The 24,622-nt window shown below is 36.1% G+C and overlaps 1 protein-coding gene across 2 annotated transcripts in view; it reads right to left on the bottom strand.

The window, feature by feature from the left end:
- The window catches only part of LOC306861236 (protein lin-7 homolog A-like), a gene marked incomplete at its 5' end in the record, with an annotated part of 44,295 nt that overhangs the window by 4,253 nt on the left and 15,420 nt on the right, over nt 1-24,622 (bottom strand). The window contains 4 exons of one of the 2 annotated variants that reach the window (XM_079403393.1): nt 1,592-1,807; nt 3,781-3,990; nt 11,946-12,017; nt 22,738-22,856. In XM_079403393.1, the coding sequence (XP_079259519.1) occupies nt 1,592-1,807; nt 3,781-3,990; nt 11,946-12,017; nt 22,738-22,856 (617 nt within the window). The remainder of the gene's footprint in view (nt 1-1,591; nt 1,808-3,780; nt 3,991-11,945; nt 12,018-22,737; nt 22,857-24,622) is intronic. The other variant, XM_079403392.1, reaches the window with a different exon arrangement.

The following is a 24,622-nucleotide window of genomic DNA, read 5'->3' as shown; positions in this document are numbered from 1 at the left end:
ATTACTAGCATGCCTATTAATAACATATTGGCTGTTTATTAATACTTATAAGGCACATATGCTGCATGAGCATATTCTACATCACTATTCCTACCTAATACATAAACTTAACTACTACCCTTCTAACTATTAATAAGCAGCAAATTAGTAGTTTATTGAACAAAAGGCGTAGTTAATGGTTTGTTAATAGCTAAGAATTGGACCTTAAAATAAAGTGTGACCTTGAACCCAAGCTGTTTCATTTACAACGTATAATCATGATTGCCATTGTTGTTTATGAGAACTGATTGTAATGAGTATGCGGCATTGGTAATGCACTATAAAGCATTAAACGGATAGCTCACACAAAAATAAAAATTCAGTTATTATTTACTGCCCTTCATGTTGTTCCAAACCTAGCCTATATGTCTTTCTTTCTTCTGTTTAACACAAAAGGAGATGTTTAGAATGCTCATGCTACACTTTCCCAATGAAAGTGAACGCATTTCAAAAAGCCAAAAAAAAAAAAACATGAATCATAAAAGTAGTTTATATGATGTGTTTTATTTCAAGTCTTCTAAAGCCATACGACAGCTTGTGATGGCTAGACTGAAATTGAAGTTATTTTCAGTTTTTGAAAGCAGCCTTGTCCGTCATAGCTCTCAGACCTCATTCACAATTTCGATGTACTTTCAGAAATGGTGTGTCAGGAGGACACTTTGTCCGAGATTTGATGTTAAATACTATTGCTTCCTGTTTTGGTTATTTTAACTCCCTATTTTCTTTTGTTGAATGGAAAATAGCAGCATTGGCATTCTGCAAAACCTCTCCTTTAGTGTTCCATACAGGTTTCAGTAACACGAGGGTGAGCAAATTTAGAATTTTCATTGTTGGCTGAATTGTATTCTTATATGAAGGGGTAGTTTAATAAAAATTCTGTCTTCATTTATTCACCCTAATGTTGTTACAAACCTGATGCTTTTGTATGTGGAACACAAAAGAATAGGCTATATTTTGAGGATCGCTGCGATCCAAACCACATTGGACTCCAGTGACATTTATTTGAATGTATACACGTTTTTAAAATATCTTCTTTTGTGTTCCATAGCAGAAAGAATGTCATACATATTTAGAACAACATAAAAGTGAATAAATGATGCCAGAATTTTTTGGGGGGTAAACTAACCCTTTAATGTAAAGCATTAGCAAAACAAATTTTCCATCTGTGAGATTTGCAGACTAAATAAGCCTGTAATTAAATAATGATCGATTTCCCATCTAAATAGTTCTTAGTTTTGCCTTTAAAGTCCCTTAAGTGTGATCCTTCAATGTCTAGACAACTGCCTGATTTATAAGCGAATCGCACTTATTGAGCTCAATCTGTGATGTCATCAGCATAGCTGCTTCAATTGATTCATTATTTGACATTATGACATTACAGTTGACATTTCTGACACAATAGTGGTCTGTTTTCAGAACAAAGTTCCACTGGTGACAGGCAGCATGTAGTACTGTACCTCCCACAGGCCCCAAGAGGTGACGGGGCAGCTAACCTCTCCGTGAGCTGCCCTGCTTGAGGTCCTGTTACCCTTAAAGCAATGAAAAGCCTCACCTACGACATGTGGTTCTGCTGGGTGGCCAGGTTTTGCTGCTGCTGTTGCTGCATGAGGAGCTGCTGCTGCTGGCGTCTGCGGGCGGTGCGGAGCTTCTCGAACCTCGCCTCCATCTCCTCCAGGACTTTAGGGGTGTAACGCACCACCAGTTTGACACTGTCCTTGGCTGCTTTCAGTAGCTCCACTGCTTTTTCGTGATGTTCACCCTCGACGCTCTGAGAAAAATAATTCAGTAGTTGGTTTTTCAGTGCAATCTGTGGTTGTTCATGACATCTAATTCAAAGGACCAAACGCGTATCTCTAAGTTCAATAGTTTGTTAATAACTGCTGCAACTTTATTGTATCCAAACTCATAGCTTTGTCAGCTCAAAAATGCACTAGAAAATGCTCCACGGTGATGAACATCCAATTACATTTTGGCACAAAAGAGCCATTAATTTCCTATTAGCTCAGGAACCGTAACATGTTTGGTTTAATGAGAAATTGCTTCTCAAATGCTGTCACAAAACACTTTCCTATTACAGTCTTTGACGTAAATTAAATCAAATGGATCCTTTCTGAACTCTTCTGTCATCTTTTAGTGAGAAAACAGTGGACATTAGTTTCTATAAACTCAAATTACTCCTTCATGTAATAGAATTGTAACAAACTTGAATGATGGCAGAGAAGAGAAAAGCAAAAGGCTTGCACTGCAGCAGTGACTTTATAAGAGCAGACAGCTTTTTTACTGAAAGATTCATTCGGATTCAGTCAAAGATTCATTTTCATCTGGCTCCAGTCTGACACATTTAAAACATTTACAGTGAATTATGAAAAGATAAAGTCTTTTGACAAATGTCTTTTTCAGTTTTAGATACAGTCCTGCTGTAAGTTTTCTGTCTCGTTTGTCCAGATTTATTATTTTAAAATGTCAAGCTTAGCCTAAGTAAAATGAAAGATTAGAGAATTCAGCCTCTAATGGGTCTGAGCTGCAAAATTGATTTATTAGCATATTACGCCTTGATGCAATCAGCCTTGTAGACTTGGAAATGTTTGTTCATTGAGATCAATGTAAAAATCCTTCTGATGTAATAATCTCACTACAGCCCAAAATTATCTGTATCGATTAAAAAGCCAGTGGGCCCTCTAGCATGAAGGCATCTTATGTGAGAGCTCTACAAAGCTGAAAAATTCATCCCCTAAACATTATAATTTCATTTTATTGCACAAACACTTAAAGGGATAGCTCACCCAAAAAAATATAAAAAAATATATAAAAAAATACAGATGAAGATCCTTCCTTTGTACCTTTAGTGATAAGTGAGCTATGCGCTGACAGGTCAGTCCTACAATGCAGTAACTTTTTATGTCCCCATTATGTATGTCTAAATATATTAGATAAGTAAAAATAGAAATGATTTTAGTTTAAGGGGATGTTGCCATTTCCCTGGCTTCTAATTTGGACAGTTTGAAACTTATTAAGAAATTAATGCTTATGTAGGTTTTCCCCATGCCCTTTTAACTAACAAAAACCTGTTACTTAATGGATAGTTCAACCAAAAATTAAAGTCCTGTCATGATTTACTTCTCCACTGTATAACTTTCTTCCTTCAGCTGAACAACACAAAAGAAGATGTTTTGAAGAACATTTGATGGCCCTATTGACTTATCAACTGTTTAATTACAGTTTATGTTCAACAGAAGAAAGAAATTCATGCAGGTTTGGATCAAATTGAAAATGAGTAAATGATGAAAGAAGTTTTTTTTTGGGTGAACTATTCTAGTACTGATACCATCCTCTAGGAAGTGATTATGTTTGATAACCACAATTATCAGTGAGTACTAACAATGCATTGGCAAATTTTGGAATGATTTGTGGTATTAGATTAGTTTGTCTCATTTCATCTTTAATCATTAAAGAACAATTATATATATATATATATATATATATATATATATATATATTATTTTTAAATAACCTAACTTCAGTTAATTTTGAGTTAACACCCTCATGACTTTTGCTTTATTTTCATCCTGTTAGGTTCCATCCAATTATGAATCCTATTACTAGTTTGCAAATAACCACATTTTAATTAGTAAAGTTTAATTGCTTGAGCTTTATGTCTTGTAGATTTTCATAGAAATGCATCCTTAAATTACACGCATACATGCAAGGTCCTGCATAACAGAAACATCCCTGGCAACTCACCACTCCATTGACGGAAAGTAGTTGGTCGCCTCTCTTAAGACCTCCATGCCTTTCAGCCACGCCCCCTGGGATGATGCGGGAGATGTAGATCGGTGAGTTCTGTTCTTTTCCACCCATCACATTGAAGCCTAGCCCCTCATCTGTCTTGGGCAGTTCCACCACCCGCGGGTGAGAATGACCCTCACTTGCTGCAAATGCCGCCACTGTGGCCTAGTAGAAACCAAACAGTTCAAAATATCAGTGAATGTAAAACACGACTGAGAAATATTGATAGACCAGTAAATTGTCAAGGCTGATTAACAAAATAATATTTTGAGATGATGAAATTTCTGATTGCCTTTTGATTGAAGTATCTACAAACAGTTTGGGGGTGAACAACAAGGGGTAAATTGCACAGTTTAATTGAGATTTTCTGAAGAGATACAATCACATGATATGATATGATATGATATGTGGTAAATGGAATCTTATTAATGTAGACACTGGATTAAATGGCTTGATTCATTTTACAATGTCTTTATTAATTTTTTGAAGCTTGAAAATGTTGACAGATAGACTTTAAATGGCCAGACAGAAATGATGAGAATATTTAAAAAATATTAATTTGTGTTCCTAAAAGGAACAACATGAAGGTGAGTCTGTTGTGATATATCAACAAACTCTGTGGTACTATTAATTCATTGCTTCTTTTGTCTGAAAATCTTAACCAGTCTAACACAGCAACATTGGCTTAACCAATGGAGTCACATACTTTGTCTTTAAAATATAACACTGAGGGACATTTCAGCATGGATGGTTTTGTGAGCAATTGTGCATTGCACCTTATGTATTGGCTAATATATACAAACCTGCTCTCTAGATACCAGTTTCGAGCACTTAAAAAAACATAACAGTTGAAATTACTAAGAACAAAGGATCTTCTTCGCATTCAAGATATTTGTCAAGTCATTTTTATTAGCTGATGGCATGAGACCCCTTTCTCTTGAAACACATTAAGATGGATTGATATTCAAGAACCGTCAGCCTCAATATACACTTTCAATCCTACATTCTTAAAAGACAAATTAACAGCTCCACTTTGGCTTTATAGAGGCTTTACCTTTAGATGGACTCTCTTAGACTTTGGTCTAGTCAAAAGCGGATATACAGTATTAGCAAAAGGAAGGTGTTCAGATGTCCTCATACTTTTTGGTCAGGTAGTACATCCCACAAATTTTTTCCACAGCCTGTGAGATTTTGTCAACATGTTCTGTTTGTGCTGTAAATTCAGCAGAAAGAGAAACTGCATCTGATAACCTGCACTGCTGCCTGCATTGTCGTCTGAATTCCTCAGACTTCAGAGCATGTTAGCCAAGCGCAACCACCAGGAGACAGAGAATGTGAAGGAAGACAAAAGCACTTCCCGCTGATCCACACTGTATAGCTACACGTGCAGCACTGTGGGGCTCCTCTCATTATTAAGGCATTCACACACAAAACAGTGAGGAATAAAAACGCCAAGGATTTTTTGAAACTTTGCAAGGTGCCAGATTCCCAAATGGCAAACCAAGCAGTTTTCTGATTCCTGAAACTGAAAGAACAGCACCTTCCCTGTCTGAGTGTTTGGTGTCACACTGAAAGAAATGCTGTTTGAAAGTGCTCTGCATGCACGACACCCTCTTCCCAGTTCCTCAACCTTCACAGCTACATCCTCTCTGAGGAAAAAAGAAGTAGATATATAGCAAACATTTTTGAAGCCTGGACTCTTTAATTTGCTTCGTTGAATTGTAAATCATGAGGTTGCCGATGATTAAAAGATTTAAAAAATGACATGCTTATTAAATGAATAGTTTAACATTTACATTTTGTCTAAAGCAACATACATTGCGTTCAACTTATACATTTCATCAGTATGCTGCATTCCCTGTGAATAGAGCCCATGACCGTGGCGATGATAGTGCCATGCTCTACTGCGAGGTACTGGAATGTTCCTGAAAGTCCACCGAAAAAATGAAAATCGCCATTGTTTACACACTCTTGTGTCATCTCAAACCTGTCTGGATTTATTTATTTTTTTCCATTGAAAGAAGTTGAAGAATATTCATGTGACTCTGTCAATTCAGCTGCATGAGCATTTTTCTGAATTTCTCCTCTTATTTTCCACAGAAAAATAACAACATATGGGTTGACACAAGGGTAAGTAAAAATGACACAATTGTAATTTGGGTGAACTATCCATTTAATACCACCTGAAAGAATTGTAGGACATCAGATGATCCAGTAGTACTCACATTATTCTGAGCAATGGCCCATTCAAGCTCATTGTATGTCTTACAAATTGCATCTTAAATAATTACACAGTCTTCACAAAGAATGTTCAATGGTAATGAATATTGGATTTTAACATTTACATCAGCAATGCACTTGGCGTATGGAAACAATTCATGCCGGAATAGCCAACTGGAGCTCATTGACACTTGCTGCAGGGGATCCCAAAGCATGACTGGGGCTTTTAAAGCTGTTCTTCATCCTATTTATGTGCTGTCGATTGAAAACTGTCCCAACGGCATGCAGATGCAAGCTGCTCACACATGCTAATTGCCCTTTTGCTAGTGATTTGAGTCCAGTATGCTTTCTGAAACCTGCAGTAACTTTTCAAAGTGACCAAGCGAGGTGCTATGAGGCACTCTAAGACTTTTGTAATTTACATCCTGCATTAGAACTTTAATTGATATGCTAATTCTGCTCATCTAGCGAGACCTGCTTGCTGAGCATACTAATTACACTAAGTACTGCTGTTTTCTGTATAATTGTCATTGCCATAGTATAGTTCCATATTATTACAACACCACTCGAATGAGTCAAACTGTTAGTTAAAATGATTGCTTTGTTTTCATTATGTTGAAGCCAAAAGCCTATATGTCACAGACGATAACTGCACCAGTGTCTAAAAAGCAGCAAGTATCATTAAAAATGTATTATAACACTGAATCAATGACAAAGACTCATAAAAAAAATCATAAAAATTTCCGAAAGCGTATGCTGTGCATGAATTGCCAACCAATCAAGAGATTAGACAGAGGAAAGTCATTTTAGATCATAAAACCGTTAATGCCAAAATATAAGTCACCTCTAAAATTTGTCCTTCTGCGATGATAGGATGAGGGCCTAATTAAATATTAAGGTCATAAATTTGTTTTTCATTTGATTTTCCCCCTGAGGCCCACTTATAATGTTAGTCAAGAATGTTTTGTGCTCAAAAACTCATAGTTGACCCTTCGATAAGCTCCACCCTCATTGCTTACTGATGTTCGCTAACACAAGCTTTAAAGAATGTCCTAGAGGAATGAATGTAAGATTTCCAACATGTTTTTTAGTAAAATGTGCTCAAAATTTGAGTAGATCCTTAAGTGGGCTGGAACGAAGTGTGACATTGTTAAGCATCTGCCAATTTCATGATGAAATTGTTAAATTATGCAATAACATCATTACTTCTACTTTTTAAAAATAAGATTTAGTCAATCACTCGACACATTATGCAGAGCCAGGAACAGCACAATGTTTCTCCACACATCTTACTCTCATGGTGCCCTCAAGTGCACCTGGAAAATTCAAATAACTTGCTAAATTATTCATTACAATTTACTACAGATCTGCTTTCCACTCACTGACCCCTATATATAGTAGTGTTGTCAAAAGTATCGTCCACGATACCATTCGGTACTGAAATTCTAAAAATGTCTATTTCCCGTAAAGATCTGAGCACTGTTGAGCTGATTCTTAAACAGCACTGATTGGTCACGCTTGGTGAAAAGTGTGAAGCGATGATCATTGAAGCCAATCACAGACGTATCTGTTGAGCACATGAACACAATGACCAATCAGCGCTGTTTAACAATCTGCTCAACAGCGCTCAAATGTTTGCGGGAAATGGACATTTTAAAAATTTCAGTACCGAATGGTATCGCAGTCGATACTTTTGACAACACTAATAAATATATTATAGATATATGATACTATGTGTATTTTAGATCAGTGTTTCCACACACCCCTTTCAACATCACAACTAGGCAACTCATGTGTCATCTAGAATGCTGAGTTTCCCACTTGTACGACTTTCTTTGGTCATTCATGTGTGTAATTCGAAATTATGATATTTCCAACTGCACTTGAAGGGCACATTATTCTTACTTATATACCAACTGGAATAAAAACATCTTCTCCTGGCTTTAATGAATAGTATCTATCCTGCTTCCTCCTTAGCACTTTGCTGTGACTGGGTGGGCAAAGTTACTGATCACTGAATAGGCATGCTTGATGTGTAAAAATGGTTCAATGACCATGTTCAACAATGGTCTTTTTGGTCTAGGTTTTGAACATTTTATTTGGTCACACTTTATTTTAAGGTCCAGTTCTCACTTTAACAAACTATTAACTATGACTTTTGCCTCAATAAACTCCTAATTTGCTGCTTAGTTTGTAAGGTAGTTTTTAAGTTTAGGTATTGGGTAGGATTAGGGATGTAGAATATAGTCATGCAGAATATGTGCTTTATAAATACTAATAAACAGCCATTATGTTAATAATATGCATGCTAATAAGCAACTAGTTAATAGTGAGAATTGTTCCCCTATACTAAAGTGTTACCTTTGATTTCTTATAATATGACCACTTAAAACACAATTATTAGCGTATGTCAGGAGACATTTTAACATTCCAGATATTGAAATGCAAAGGACACCATCAATAACTAGGAAAGTCTTCACTTGGATTTGCATAATTAATAGACTATTACAATAAACTCAAGCCTAATTGGGATCAAAACACAATTACAACACCACCCACACGTGCGGCCGATTGAGCTATTTAAAAAAGGTATTGCAAGGGACCGCTCAGCATCCTTTGTATAGCATTCAAGCGTGCTTTCTGTCTTTCTTTGTTCTTTGTGTCTAACAGTGTAACTGTGCACGAGTCTGCTGGTCTGTGCACCCACGCGGAGAGAGATGGTGGGTGGAACTCTCAGGACGGCAGTGTGGCCTTTAACTGACAGGGCTCTCACATTTGGCCGATTGGTGCATGTCCCTGTTTGTGATGTAGGGATGTGACTAAGTACATAGTTTCATAATCAAGCAGTAGGTGGGTTGCTTGAATGACTAGTCGACTAATCAGTCTTTAAGAGCCCTCTATAATTAGGCTAGTTTCAGGATTGTCCAATCAGGGTCAAGATTATTTTAATATTTTATTCAAACAACGGAGCAAGAATGAAACAGAACAGGAGTCTCAAAACACGTTTTAAAAGTGAAATTGTTTTTTTGATACTTTGACAGCCTTTGTGTCCAAGTAAAAAAGCAATATAGTTCAAATTAATTTATTTCTTACTAAATATAGTTCAAATGTATTAACATATTCACTGACATATCGTATAAAAGTTATAATTAAACTTTAATTAAAGTACTAACTGTGCATAATGCACATTTCTTAATATTAAGCCTAAAATGTGTTTTAATGACACTATTGATGAGGCTTGTATGATGAGTAATATTGGTCTTTAAATGCAAGATATTTCAAGTGAACCTGAAGCGTACTAGCAATAGTTCCACAATCAAGGCCCAATCCCAATTCTATTTTATACTCCTTCACCTACCCCTACCCCTATGCCTACCCCTTCCCCTTGTCCCTTGAAAGAGAGTGTCAAGGAGTAGCGTTGAAAATAAGAATTGGGACACCACTACTATACCGTTACACGTCATCATACGTCATCTAGCTCCTACAATACATACACCTATACTGGTGTGCTGGTGTGCATTAGAGCCTTACCGTTCTATATTTACATACACACACATACATACATATACACACACATATATCGCGCAGCTCACACATCCAGGAGCAAATAAACTTATCAACGCTGCCCCACGACTTTTATTAATAACAGTTTACATACTGAATCGCTACATTATATTTTCCAACTTTCATCTCTCTCTCTCTCTCTCTCTCTCTCTCTCTCTCTCTCTCTCAATTTGGCCATATTTGAGAAAAAGGTTTAGTGATTTCTAATTGGGGGAGTAGCCCCCTCAGTGTCTATGGTGGTTATCGCCCCCGATCAGACATGAAAACATGTTGTGGCACTATCATGCAGTCAGTAATGATATGACGTTAGCAAACTTTAGCAATTTTTTGCAAACAGCTCTTTGAATAACATGACCACAAATATGTACAAACGATTGAATGTAACATAAAACAAATTATTACTTTTTATTAAAATCATTATTAATGCCAAAAATGCTTAAATTTATGTCTTTTTGTTCTCTTGGACAGCCATGTTGGCGCTGTAGCCGGTTAATGTCCATAATTGTCATACCCCTTCGTTTGAAGTGTGGTCCCGAAAAATCTTTGTTTGAAGGGTTATCTGGCCCTTTCCCTTACCCCTACCCCTCCAACCAAAAGAGAATCGAGACACCCCTACCCCTTCACGTGAACGCACAAAACAGAGGGGAAAGGGCTAAGGGGTAGAAATGGGATTGGGCCCAAATATACTTCTTTAGTTGGACTTCAGCACTACTTCTACCCAGATAAAGTATCTTAAGCACAACATTAGTTGTTACAATTTAGCAGAATTTAAGTATACCAGTTTAGTATACTAACAGTAGAATTGCAGGGTATTTTGATTAAGTACATAAATATGTAAATGTATTTGTAGTATACTTAGCATGAAATAAATGTATTTCAAATACACTTTAGTATATTTATTTTTTACTAGGCTGAACAGAAGAGATTTCTTTTGAAAACATTTTTTTTTTATCTTACGGTAGTGTATATAAAAATAACTTACATGTGTGATTATATCTATATATATATATATATATATATATTATATTACTATATCTTATTTTATATATAACTAAATATAAAATAAGTTATAAAATTATATATATATATTATATATATAACTCTTGTATGTGAGAAAGTTTTAAAGCATTGAATTAAGAGAGTTATTTGCAAGCTTTGGCCTATTCTTTTATTCATTATCTGTCAAACGCACCTGCCTGCAACCATTCAGGTGTGCAAAGTGTCTATTCCTCAAAATATAATTAAAGTCAAACTGAAATATCTGCAAGCTGCAGTGACTGATAGATAGACTGATAGAAAATTACCACATTTGATTGGGGATTGTGACACATCCCAAAAGAAACTAGTTTTCTAGTGTGGCTGAAATTCTCCCACTAAAGATTCAGCAAGGCATTTCTGCTCATCCAGTACTCAGCAATTCTATTCCCCCCTCCCCCTCTCATTTTTATGTCTCCTCTCTTTCTCACAAGAGTGCACTCTTCACACAGTATGAATCTAAATGAATGCTGTTTCAGTAACAGTGTCTGAAGAGCAACTGGCAAGTGTTTGCATGCAGGTCTGGCTAATTGCTTACTGTGTTTATCAAATCAAGGCAGTTTGCGGAGAAACACATTTGAAAATGTTCTTATGTAATAGTTCCCTTTCGATATTCCACTCGTACTGCGTCTTTAAGATGCTTGTATGGGAAAAGCTATTTTTTCCTCTTCAACTGAAGCCTTTTCAATCACGCAGTGAAACTGCACGTCCATTGGTTCGTGTAGTGCTATAAAATGTGCTGAGCGAGCCTATGGCTATGCAGCCCGCTATAGCCTGCCAGAATGGGTGGGGCCTCTGGCTACATAAGCTTCGCCGCCGCATCTCAGATTCAGCCAGAGGGGGTCCTTCCAACAGGTCAGGGCTGATACACAGGCCCGGTCCACCGTGATCGATGGCGACCGTGACGCCAAGCCGCAGATGGAACCCTCTGCTTCAGCCAGTACTGGATGGGCCACATAGGCAAGCCATAGGCTCGCTCAGTGCCTCCGCTGAGCCATTGGTTCGATTTTATAGCATTGCACGAACCAATGGATGTGCAGTTTCACTGCGTGATTGAAAAGGCTTCAGTTGAAGAGGAAAAAATAGTTTTTCCCATATAAGCATCTTACAGATACAGTACTCGTTCCCATATCTCAGGAAACCGAGGTTACGATAGTAACCGAATACGGTTTCATCTTATTGCTCATTAGATGACAGAAAAGGGTTTTTATTATTAGTCTAGCTTATATATATATAATTATATGTGTAATATAGAGGCATTAGGGTAGGTGATTTTTTAAAATGAATGAAGTCAGACCTACCTTTGCTGTGGCACGTGCTTGATACTCTGGACAGCCATTCACTGTTATTGTTTCATGCATATATTGATAGACCTATTAAAAAAAGAGAACAAAAAATCTGTTTCAGTTCTTCTACATTTCTGCAATAGTAGGCATTACAAATTCAAGTCAGCCAGGTTTATTTGTAGAATATGTAATAGATTGCAGATAAACTGGTGATTCAGTGGCATTTATGTAATTAAAAAGCAAAACAGCACCCATTTGTAAGGAAATGGTTCAATATTTTACCTTGCTCTAAGATAAAAGCCTAAAACAAAGCTTGATTTAACACATTGAAGTGAAATTCGTTAGAATGCCATAATGTGCAAAACAAGAACATGTTGCATTCTCAATGTGGCCACAGTGCTATAGTGGGCAATAGGGTGAAGTTACTTTTCCTATGGTCAGTTTTTTTCTTTTAGGTCAACATCTATCTTGGAAAAGAAACAGTTATACGGTCTAGCTACCTGAATGATCTACCTGAAAGAATCTGGTTTAAAGGTCATATTAGCAAAACTTTGGTGAAGTTTTGTTTGCAAAGAAGGTCCACTGTAGCGATGTATGAAGCACCGCTTGCTCAGAGGTAACTTCTAAATCAAGCAGCTTTATACTTGTATAAGCAGTGAATTTCATGTGCAGGAAACTTAAATCTGGCATGGGGAACTTTTTCATCAGCCCTAAAACAAAATTCCTTAACTTGTGGATTCTTATTGAGATGACTCCATTTCGCCATACAAAGGTAAATGTGAACACAAAGTAGTAGTTCACCCCAAAATAAACATTTTCTGAAAATTTACTCAACCTCATCCAAGATATACTGTAGATGAATTAGTTTTTTTTTCTTTTGGAACAGATTTGGAGAAATTCAGCATTACATCACTTGTTCACCAATGAATCCTCCACAGTGATAAAAAAGATAAAAGTAGCACAATAAACCACAATTATCCACACTCCAGTGAAGTGTGTTTGTTATAAACAAATTCATGATTAAAGGAATAGTTCACCCAAAATTGAACATTTTGTCATCATTTACTGACCCTCATGTCCAAAGCTGTGTAAGTTTCTTTCTTATGTTGAACATAAAAGAAGATATTTTGAAGAATTTGGGAGAAAAAAGCAGTTGTCTGTCCCCACTGACTTCCGTAGTAGGGAAATAAATACTATGGAAGTCAATGGGGACCATCAACTGTTTGATTACCAGCATTTTTCTAAATATCTTCTTTTAAGTTTCACAAACTCATACAGGTTTGGAACGACATGAGGGTGAAAAAATGATTACAAAATTTTTGGATGAACTATCCCTTTTAAGGCATTTTTACTTCAAACTATGGCGTCTGGCTAAAATATGAGTCCTCTATTAATAATATAGCATTCTCCAGTGAAAATCAGGAGAGAAATATACACTGATCAAACGTCTAAAATACGTCTGTGGATTTTGATGTGAGAGGACAACAAGGGATGGACTTTTTCGACTAGATGAAGCATTATTTTATAGATTATGATGGGGTTGTTTCTTATCTATACACAGCTTTTCATATCCCAAGATGTTAGATGATTGATTGGACTGGAGTGTGGATTATTGTGATGTTTTTATCAGCTGTTTGAACTCATTCTGACGGCCCCCATTCACTAGAGAGGATCCATTGTTGAACAAGTGTTGAAATGCTAAAATCTTTTCTGATGAAGAAACAAACTCATCTAAATCTTTAATGGCCTGAAATTGAATCTTTTAATTTCATTTCCATTTTTGGGTGAACTAGTCCTTTAATGGCACATTTAATGGTACAAAAAAATGCCTGAGATCTCCTGTGTTTATGTACTTGCACTAATTTTTTTCTAGAATAAGAAATGGCTGCAGTGTGGTGTTCAAATATATGGCGACAATGAGAATTTAAAAAAAAGCTAAAGCGTCACTGGTCTAAATGACCAAGTTTGTTTGTCATTCTGGCATAAATTACTTTTAGATTTATGCTTTATCCAATTTCTACCTTTACACTTTTTTATAGTTTGTAAAGAGAGCTTAATTCAGCTCGAGCCACAGACTCCATTCTAAAATGCAACATGTCTTTCATCACCGATTCTATATTTTCACAAGCAGGTGCGTGTACAGAGCCCATATCTGCATTCACACCACCCAGGGATGAGACTATTAGCTTGAGGTCCTTTGAGGATTTGAAGAACCTATGTTTATCTCATTAACCAGCGCTTCTGAAACGCAGCTGGTGCTACAGGAAGCTCCAGCTCTCTTTCGTTCTCTCTCCCCTAAATAACAAGTTTCTCTTTAATCTGTCCTCCTGCACCTTGGGCAGAATCTTTAGCTGTTTTACTAACCTCCTACTGAGAGATTAGTGTGATAAAAAACCTTCTCTTTCTATGTCTGTTGCTCTGCCGACTGACTTTAAAACACACTTTAAATCTTCTCAACAGGCAAGAACTATCAGATGGCCTTTAGAATTGCTTGAGAAAAATAAAAGAGGCTGCTAAGTGTCTACAATTAAAAAATAGAGTATGTTACTGAGAGGTGACATTCTACATGTCAAATATGTTTCACACTGAAAGCTGCACTATAATAGTTTTCAGCACAGCATGTTGTACACCTTATTTATTTACCTCAGTTGTTATTTTTTTATGTCTGACTTGTCGTCTTTTTAAAAATACAGCATGTTTGGGAAACCTCTTGAAGCCTCTGCACCAAGTGTAGTAATGTTTGCTCATGTAAAAGGAATAGTTCTCCTAAAAATGAAAAGTCTGTCATCAATAACTTCGAACATGTATGACTTTCTTCATCATGGAACAACCAATCATGTTATTCAATCATAATCTTCTATAGTTCCATCCTTTTTTAGCTGCTTATTATGTTTAGTGCCAATGAAGAAACTTGAATTAGTTAACCTTTAATGACTGAACTTCAATAGATGTGTGAAGGATCAATGCAACCAGACAGAACAAATCAATAGATTTAGGACCTTAGTAAATCTTTCAGAAGCCATACGTGTGTGTCCCAACAGATGGGGGATTGTGTGTTTTGCAATTGCGTCTTAGAAATGCATGAATATCAAAAAAGGTCAGGCTATTTCAGCATGTAATTTATACGCTCTGTACAAAAACAGCTAGTGCTTGAAGTGCAAATCAGATTTATTTTAGTTTTGATCTAATAACTCTTAAAACCATACTTTCTTTTTCTGATACTGTTTCTGATGCTGATAATCCAGCCGATTGTTGCTCATCAACATCTATTTGTGATCCGAGATTAAGAAAAGCTTGGGAACTATTCTATGCCATGATTTATTGAAGGCATTATATTTGTGGTTGGTAATTTGATTTATGAGGAAGGCAGCAAGGGTTGGGGTTTTATTAAACCACTTTTTTATATATATACTGTATATTCAAAATATTACTGCTTTTACTGTATTTTTTAATCAAATTAATGGTTCTTTCAGATACATTGAAAAACATTTGAATGGTAGAGTATGAAATAATTTAATAGAGTAGATGCAAAATAAAATGAAACAATACTTTCTTTTAGAGAATATTTACATCAAATTCCACAAAAATCACATCTGACAATAGAAAATGTGCACTTATAGGAGGTCTATTGACTTATCATTACTTGTGACATTATTTTCATGTCATTGGCCCACCAATTCTCATCATCACAATGCAAATAAAATCAAAATTGGAAACATTTATGATATATTACATTAAGTACCTCATACCTCATGGTAGTATTTGCTCTTATTATGGTGATTTTAATAATGAAAATGTCATTTTGACACATTTTGACATGAGAATTTGTGGTAAAAAAAAAAAAAAAAATATACTGAATTGTCATGAAAATAATGTTCTTTGTGAGATGTACAGTGTCGTTCTTCCAGTTTTTCTGTGTCTACCTACAATCATGTCTCAGCTCAGTCCTTGTTTCTCTGTCTTCCTGTCTCCCATGTCTCGAGGGATCACTCTGTTTCCTCTCAGCTGGGTGTTCACTTGGCTTCTATTAACCCAGATCTGTTTTACCTCCAGTGAGTTCGACACACACACACACAAACACAAACACAGACAGGTGTATCACTCTGACTTCTCACTACTCTCGCCGATGGAAAAACCCACCCACAGGCCGCAGTGAGGTACTTTGTGTAACCATGGTGCCCTGTCTTTAAAGAGAAATATGATTTCAGTTGTTCTCATTTGAAACCATGTTCTCCCTCCTCTCTGTTAAATCTTTCCATCTTCTCTCACTGCTGAGAGTCAGTCAAGCAGTTAAGTGAAGCCTGATTCACAGCAGAGCTTCTCATTTGCAGATCCATCCCACCAAGCACAAAGAGGCTATTCCACATAAACACACACAATTAATAAGGACAGAGGCTGGCATCTCTGACCCCGTAGCAGCGGCGTAGGCATTGATTGACTAAGCTCTCTGTTGATAATGGCTCTGTTGTTGTATTCCTCTGAGAGCTGCATATGAAATCATACACATGTCTGTGGTTGTGATGCTCTCTCTGACAGACTGGACTGTGGGATATCATTCTCACAACATAAAAACATCTGCATTCTCGTTGCTGGAAGAGATCATTGTAGGTCAGGCCAGTTGTTTTTCTGACATTGAAAAATGCATTACAGTACCACAACGTGATCAGATACCAGAAAGAATGAAAATATCTAATTTTCTCTTAGCAGGCGATTAGGACTGGATCAATATATAGGACTGACAGTGGTCTTGAATAGGTAAAAAAGCATTTGGTTGATATTTGTTTTAAATAAATGTTCAAGGTTTAATTAAGCCTTATTCACAACTTTGATTACCACAGAAAATAATTTACATTTGGCCCTTAGATCAGGGGGGCAAGCAGGTGTACTAGAGGGTCTTCTAGAAACTTGGCGGGAAATTAATCATTTTAATTTATGTCTAAGTTCACTTTTTATATTGTATATTACATGTGGTTAAGATTATTATTTTTACACACTTATAATTTTAAAATATTAAATTATATGTATCATATTCATATATATCATATATTTATTGTATTCAATAAATGTTTAACACAATATTTGATCACATTTTTCATTTTCAATTTTCCATAAGATTAATTGCATTTATTTTATTCTATTGACAGCTGTAATATTTATACAAATAAAAACATCTGCATTTATAATTATGTGAAGATTTTTTTTTTATATTTATTGTGAAAAGTGAAATACAGTGAAATTATGTGCCAAATTGTGTCAAAGTGTATTTTTCTATTGGTCTAATTGAAAATCATGGTTTCTGGTTTAAACCTTGTCTAAAAGTATATAACTTAAAAATGAAAAGAAATAGTTTTGATAAGATATGTGTTGATGTGCAGAACACATACTAGCTTTACTGACTGCAAAAATGATTATGAGCTTTATAAAAAAAATTATGCATATTTTAAAGGAATCACAATTAAGGTCTTTTGAAGTTATAAATGAGAATTGAATTCAGGCTAATATATATCTAACATTAAGGGTCAGATTTACTAAACAGGGCAAATTAGCATGAGAGCGCAATCTCATAAAAGCACCAATGAGCGAATAATGTTCTGCGGGTGAAATAGAGCCAGCTTATATCCATAATGACCAACACAATCCAAGAGCAGCGCAAATGAGCATAGGGTCACAAACAAGCAGAGCCGATGATAATCATGCACATGTAATCAACAACACAGGCACAAACTGATTGAGACATGCTTTTTTGGGGCGTTAAATAATGCTGCAAATTCCAGTAAATTGACTACCGCAAACATTAGCAAATCACGTTGCATGATTCATTTAAATCCTCTCCTCCCATAAATTTTGCATCTGAAAGGGAAACCCCTACAAATGCATATGCAATAAAGTCAGCCGCAATAATAACTGGCCATCGCTAATTTTTCACTGTCTTCAGTAAATCCTGACAGTAGTTTTTTCCCTAATAGTGGATAGAAAAAATATATACTGTCATATTTTCAGACAGAAACATATAAACGTCACATATCACTTTACTGTAAACACACTTTTTAAGTGTAAAAATATTTCCTGTGGTAATCAGCAGCATGCTGATCATATACAGTGCCCTCCAAAAGTATTGGAACAGTAAAGACAAAATTGCTCTGTTGGCTGTGGAGTCAAGACATTTACAAATATGATTAAAAGATGAATATGAGACAAAACTACAGAATGTCACATTTTATTATTGGGTGATTCAACACATAGATGTTTTACCAGCTAAGAAGTTCAGCACTTTTAGAGTTTCATCGCTCTATCTGATGTGAGCATAAGTATTGGAGCAGTTGCCTCACAGATCTTTCTATGTGATCAGCTGTGTCCTGTTGCATTAATTCTTCAGATATTAAAAGCAGGGAATGTGTCGTATCAGTTATATCCATTACTTCTGTATTCTGAATCTTGCATTCGATGATGACACACACAAACCAGGATGAAGATGAGGGAGCTGACTTTGAGAGAAAAGCAAGCAATTTGGATGCTAAAAGAAAAGAGGAAGTCAGTTAGAGCTCTAGCAAAAACAAAGGGCATGGAGAAATCAAGAGTTTGGAAACCACCAGCAACCAACAATGACCTGATCGGCTGAGTATACAACAGTAGTTGATGACAGACAAATCATAAAAGCTGTGAAAATTAATCCTAAAAGACATGTCTGTAAAATCACCAACAACTTCCAGAAAGCTGGGGTGATGCTCTGACAATCTACTGTCCTCAGGAGACTTTGACACAGAATTACAGATGCTACACAGCAAGATGCAAACCTCTGACCAGCACCAAAAATAGAAAGGCAAGATTAAAGTAAAAAAGCACAAAGGTGAGCCAGAAGAGTTTTGGAACTGTGTTTATGGACCGATGAGACAAAGATGAGCCTTTATCTAAGTTGAGGCCCTCTCAACTTTACTGATGACTTAAACAGTAGCAGAATGAATTTGGAAGGGTACAAAACCATCTTGCCTACCAATATTCAAGAAAATGCCACCAGATTCATTGGGAAGTGCTTCATATTGCATCAGGACAATGACCCAAAACACCACGCCAGTTCAGTCAAGGAATTTATAAGGGCAAAGAAATGGAAAGTCTTAGATTGCTCAAGTCAATCTCCAGATTTAAATCCGATTGAACATGAATTTCACCAGCTGGAGAGGAGAGTAAAGGCAGAAACTCCCCAAAACAAGCAACAATTGGAATTGGCTGCATTAAAGGCTGGGAAAAGTATTTCAAAGGATGAGACCAAGAGTCTGGTGATGTCTATGGGTCACAGACTCACTGCTGTGATTGTGCGCAAGGGATCTGCAACTAAATTATAGCTTTTAATCTTTTATATCTGCCTTATGTTCAACTGTCCCAATACTTATGCTCACATCAATGAGTGGGATGAACTCTAAAAGTGCTGTTCTTTTTATTTGGTAAAACATGTATGTGTTGAAACGATAATAATAAAATGTGACATTCTGTAGTTTTGTCTCATATTCATCTTTTAATCATATTTGCAAATGTCTTGACTCCACAGCCAGCAGAGCAATTTTGTCTTTACTGTTACAGTACTTATGGAGGGCACTGTAGCTAAAGTTATACTGAATCTGAAACATTTCTTGACGAGCGTTTTGATGACACATGAGAGATGACGCACAAGTGATTTTGAGAGGGTATGTTTTGGACACTGTCTTTAGTTGTTCTCATTTTGGCAATGATTTCACATGGCTAAGTGAGCCTGATGACTCATCTGAATAGACCGGAGTGAGACCTCTTGTCATTAGGCACCATAGTTACTGATCTCGATGTGCTCCGTGTTTGTGGCATCTAATTTTTCTGTTATTTAGATTTTGTGGTTGAGGACATTTTTGTGGCATATTTTGTCATACTGACATTGTCCCTACCACGCGAGCCTTGTTTTTGGCGCTGTAAATTGAGTTGACGTTGTGACACGCGAGTGTCCTTTCACACCCTCATTACGGGAATGTAAGAGACAGATTGCGCCATATGATACCTCGAGCAATTGCCAGACCATGAAATGAGCTCATAGGGCATCCATGTGCGGCTCGGTGAAACTCGACCTGATGGATGCTGGGAGTGTGATTTGATGTCCTACCAATTTTTTTAACACACTAATGTTCTCTTTGATTGATGAGAAACTTTGCTACAAAATGAAACTGTAATTAACGATTCATCTGTTGTGTCATCTGCTACCTATAAGCTGAATCTCATATACAGTCTGAGGCAAGTCTCTACAGATGTTCCACGTCCGGTTTTGGCACATTTCCTCATGCATAGATATAGCCACATTAATCTCAGCCACATACTGCACTTAAGCAAACCGTTTATGGACCATCTGATGCATTTTACCCACTAGGGATGGCTCGATACCATAATTTTGGCTTCGGTACGATACCAGAATGTAATACATCGGTATCGATACTAAATCGATACCATAGGTGACAAACAGCCAGCTTCAAAAGATAAGTGAATGGAAAACAATTTTATTAAAATAATAATAATAAAAACAGATTCATATCTTAATACCTTTGTATCAAACTGTAACAAAAAACCTACAGGGAACATAGGTTACATTTTGATGTTGGAGAAAACAATATATATAACTGAAGTAATACAATGAAAATATATTCAAATCGTTTCAGTGCAAACACATAATGTAAACAAAATGTCTCAAAATGTAACAAAAAACCTACCGGGAACATAGTTGTAGATCAGTTGTAAAAAAGAGTTCAAATTAAATCTGAATTTATGAATGATGCACCCACCTGTTGATCTCTTAATTCTCTGAAAAGATCAGGATGAGCAAGTGGCAAATGCTTAAAAAGTTTTGATGTGTTGCTTCCTGTATCAACACATGATTTATAGCAACGCTTTCATACAGGTGCACTAAGGTCAGTTCGTTCACCTTTGTCATCTGTTTTGTATGCAAAGTAATGCCATATTTCACTTCTACTGTTCACTTTGTGTGAACTCTTTGTCTTACAGTGGTTTTTCACTTGTGTTAAAATAAAAATGCCAAATCAAGTATCATTTTCTCAATTCACCTGACATTGACAGTAGTGGCAAAAATTTCAATACATAAATAAAATTGATGTCCTAAATATTTGTTTTGTGAATATATTTTTCATTGTTTTTCGTTTTGTTGTTTAGCTGGTCACAAACCTCCCATACTGTTTCAAAATAAACAAGCTCATGATTATATGTGCTCAGTTCACTAGTGACAGAAAGCACAGCTGTGGTGTCATACTAAAAGGCAGCATATAATCATCCTTGTAATAATTAATTAAATAAACAAACAAATTAACATAATGGGTTTCTTTTCTCGCCCTGTGTTGTACAGCTCATACATACAATACTAAATGGGAAAAGGCATTTCTCACGATAAAACTGTACCCTGCTCAGGCCATAGTACTTAAATGTGTCTGTCTGTGAGATAAAGTAGTTGTTTTGTAGTTGTTTACTAGTGCGGTTCCGGTGGTTGAGCATGGAAATGAATGAAGGAGACTTCTTAAAGTGGTGAGGATGTTGCCCTGGTGCTTCACTTAAAACCTCGGTGGCCCAGGTCTACCTCATTCTCTGAATAATTGTATTTCTGCAAGTTTACAGGAGGAGCTGAGTAAAACAGGCACCAGTCGCCACTATCTCTGCCTGACAGACGGGGACAACGCACGTCTGTCACAACTGTCAGACTCAGATGACGCTGAGATTCCATCCTATAATTGATGATACTAATTTCATAATTTAATTGCTACTATAGCTACCACAGCCTCTGATGCTCAGATGCTTCATCTGCAATAAAATGCAAAAGTGGCTGCCTGTTTTTTTTTACTGTCCTTGATTCTGGAAGGACTTCCCCATTCATTTTCTCCATAGGCAGTTTTTAAGTTCTAAGCACAATGAAGCAAACTAATTAGATTCAAGAATCACAACATTACAACATTGAGGTGAAGAAATGATGAAAAGCAGGAAAAAGGAAAGTCTATACTTAAATACTTTAATGATCTACTTATCCCATGAATCATGGTGTAATTTATAATAAAATTATTTAGCGTTATTATTATATATTAAGTACAAAATATAATATATATATATATATTACAATACATATTAAGGATAAAAACAGTATACAGTATTTAAGTTTTTTCGTAGCTAATTAATATGCTGTTTTTTAATACTTCTGTTTAGATTTATTTCATTTTTAGTAATTCAGATTACATTTACATTTATTCATTTAGCAGAAGCTTTTATCCAAAGCGACTTAAATTTACTGTATTTAAAAAAATACAATTTTACATTTTAGTAAAAATAATTTTTTTTCAGTTCTATTCAGCTATTCAAATTTATTTCAATTAATGAAAATTATTTTTATAGTTTTATTTTTAGTTAAGAGCAACAACTTTGACATATCCACACACACACAATTGATTAATTTTAAAGTTAATGTTTCAGTTGAAGTTTCAGTATGTGAGCAGAAAAAGCCCATAGATTTCCACAATTGTCCGATCAGAATAAGGTATTCCAAATTTCAGGCTGTACCTTGGACAAAATTAAGGTTTGGCTTCAGAAGACTTGGATATTTTTTTATAAACATAAGAAAATAGCAGCCTGGACATTTTGCTAAATATCTTTTCTTATATTCCACAGAAAATAACGAGTAAGATGTGAGTTCACAATGACAGAACTTTCATTTTTGTGCAAACTATTCCTGTGATATAACTATGAGGATGTCTTTATGGTGGTAAACTCTAGAGGTGACGGCAATGCATAATGTAGGTCTCACCTCTCTAATGGCCGTGCAGAACTCACTCTGTAGAACCTTCTTCAGGGACTGCAGCTTGTGACCCGGAACGTCACCTGACTCCTGTAATTTTTCCAGCAGCTCAATCGCCCTGGCAACATCTGAGATGGAAAGAGAGAAAGAAAACACAGATGTGTTTGAGTAACAGAGGAGTAACTATGTGATTCAGAGAAAGAGAGAGAGTAAAGTTTGCAGTAAAGGGCAGAGAGATGGTGGAGCTGCAGCGAATCGATTGCTAGGATAATGGAAATAGACTCGCTGAAGGCCAGAGGGGCCACTGAAAGCAATCAGTGCTCTCTTTACATGAAGCAAAAGACACATCACACTGCTGTAGCTCCTCTGTTCAGCAGACCTACAGGGCACACATTCACTGGGGCCTTCAGTGTCTTCAGTGTCAGGGTATATGTGATCCAGTCTGTCTAATCAAGAAGTTATAATATACTTAGAGAGAGCATTCTCATTCACCTCAACTGCAGTTCGACTGGCACATTCAGTCAGTAGATGTACTGTATTTGCACAGCTGTAATCCTACGTACGTCCTACGTCATCTGCTGGAAAACCACTCTCTCGTGAACAAGAGTATGACAGTTAGCGGAAGTTAGAGATTACGGTATATAAAGTTTTAAATATGGATATTTTTCTTACAAAAAAGCATCGATTTCGCTTCAATAGGCCTTATTAACACTCTGGAGCCGTGTGCAGTACTTTTTATCTTGGATGGATGCACTTTATTGGACTTATTGAATATCAACAGCCATTCACTGCCATTATAAAGCTTGGAAGAGCCATGACATTTTTTAATATAACTCCGAATGTACTCGTCTGAAAGAAGAAAGTCATATACACAAAGGATAGCTTGATCAGTAAATCATGGGGTAGTTTTCATTTTTGGGTGAACTATCCTTTTAATAATTGATATTGACCTTTTTAATCTAACCATGTCATGTCAACAAATGGAAACATCAGTCAGCTATTTATGATCACATAAATTATTGTCCCTTTAGCCCCTGCAGTAGAGGCACTTTTTACCCCAATACCCTACTTTTAGATTTTTTATTGTTATTTTGTTGTGATGTTGCCATTTAATTTAAAGGACAATAACTAAAATGCACTTTGGTGTACATATAACCATTTTGTAACCATAATAGAACCTACTATTACTCTTAGCAATATTTAGTGTCAAGCTAAGTTTATTAGCAGCTAATACTGGAACTTAGAGTCAGTGGAGTAAAATAAGTTTTTATGTCCCCATAATGGTATTTTTACTGTATGGCATCTCCCAGCACAGGCTAACTGCTGATGCTAATTAGCTAAACTCTGCTAAGGATTGATTAGTTGAGTGATTGATTAGTCAAGTTAAATAAGTTTTCTTTTTTAGCTTTACTTTTTCTTCAAGCAGTGGTTAAGATGGATGGATTTAGAGACATTTTCCCCTACACTTTTAGCATGCTATATTTTATTTTGACAGCTACTCTAATAGTAGCCGTTAGGCTGCCTGCAGTAAAACTTTATCTGAAAACTTTATTTAAATTCATCCCCCTTTAAAACTAAACTGCTACAACCATCAAAGAATCACCTTTCTAAAAAAAAATCCACAACCTTTGACAATAAATTAGAGAAAATGATTGTCAATTATTGACTTCAAATGCTGTGAATACCTGCTGTGAACATTGCTAGCATAGGCCTAATCATTTTTTATTTTTTTTGTAAGGACTATGATAAAAGCGTATATATATGATAAATATCTTAAGGTCTAGTATGTAGTTTTACACACCCCTGTTGCTAAAGATCGGAGTGTTACTGATGGTTGAGCCTCTGGTCATATTTAGTGCTCTGTAGGACTCGCGGTGATTTGTTTTTTGTGCTA

The sequence above is a fragment of the Barbus barbus genome (assembly GCF_936440315.1).
Source record: "Barbus barbus genome assembly, chromosome: 42".
In the NCBI taxonomy this organism is placed as follows: Eukaryota; Metazoa; Chordata; class Actinopteri; order Cypriniformes; family Cyprinidae; genus Barbus; species Barbus barbus.
The sequence above is the reverse complement of the archived record's forward strand: the minus strand, read 5'-3'. Positions and strand labels throughout refer to the sequence as shown.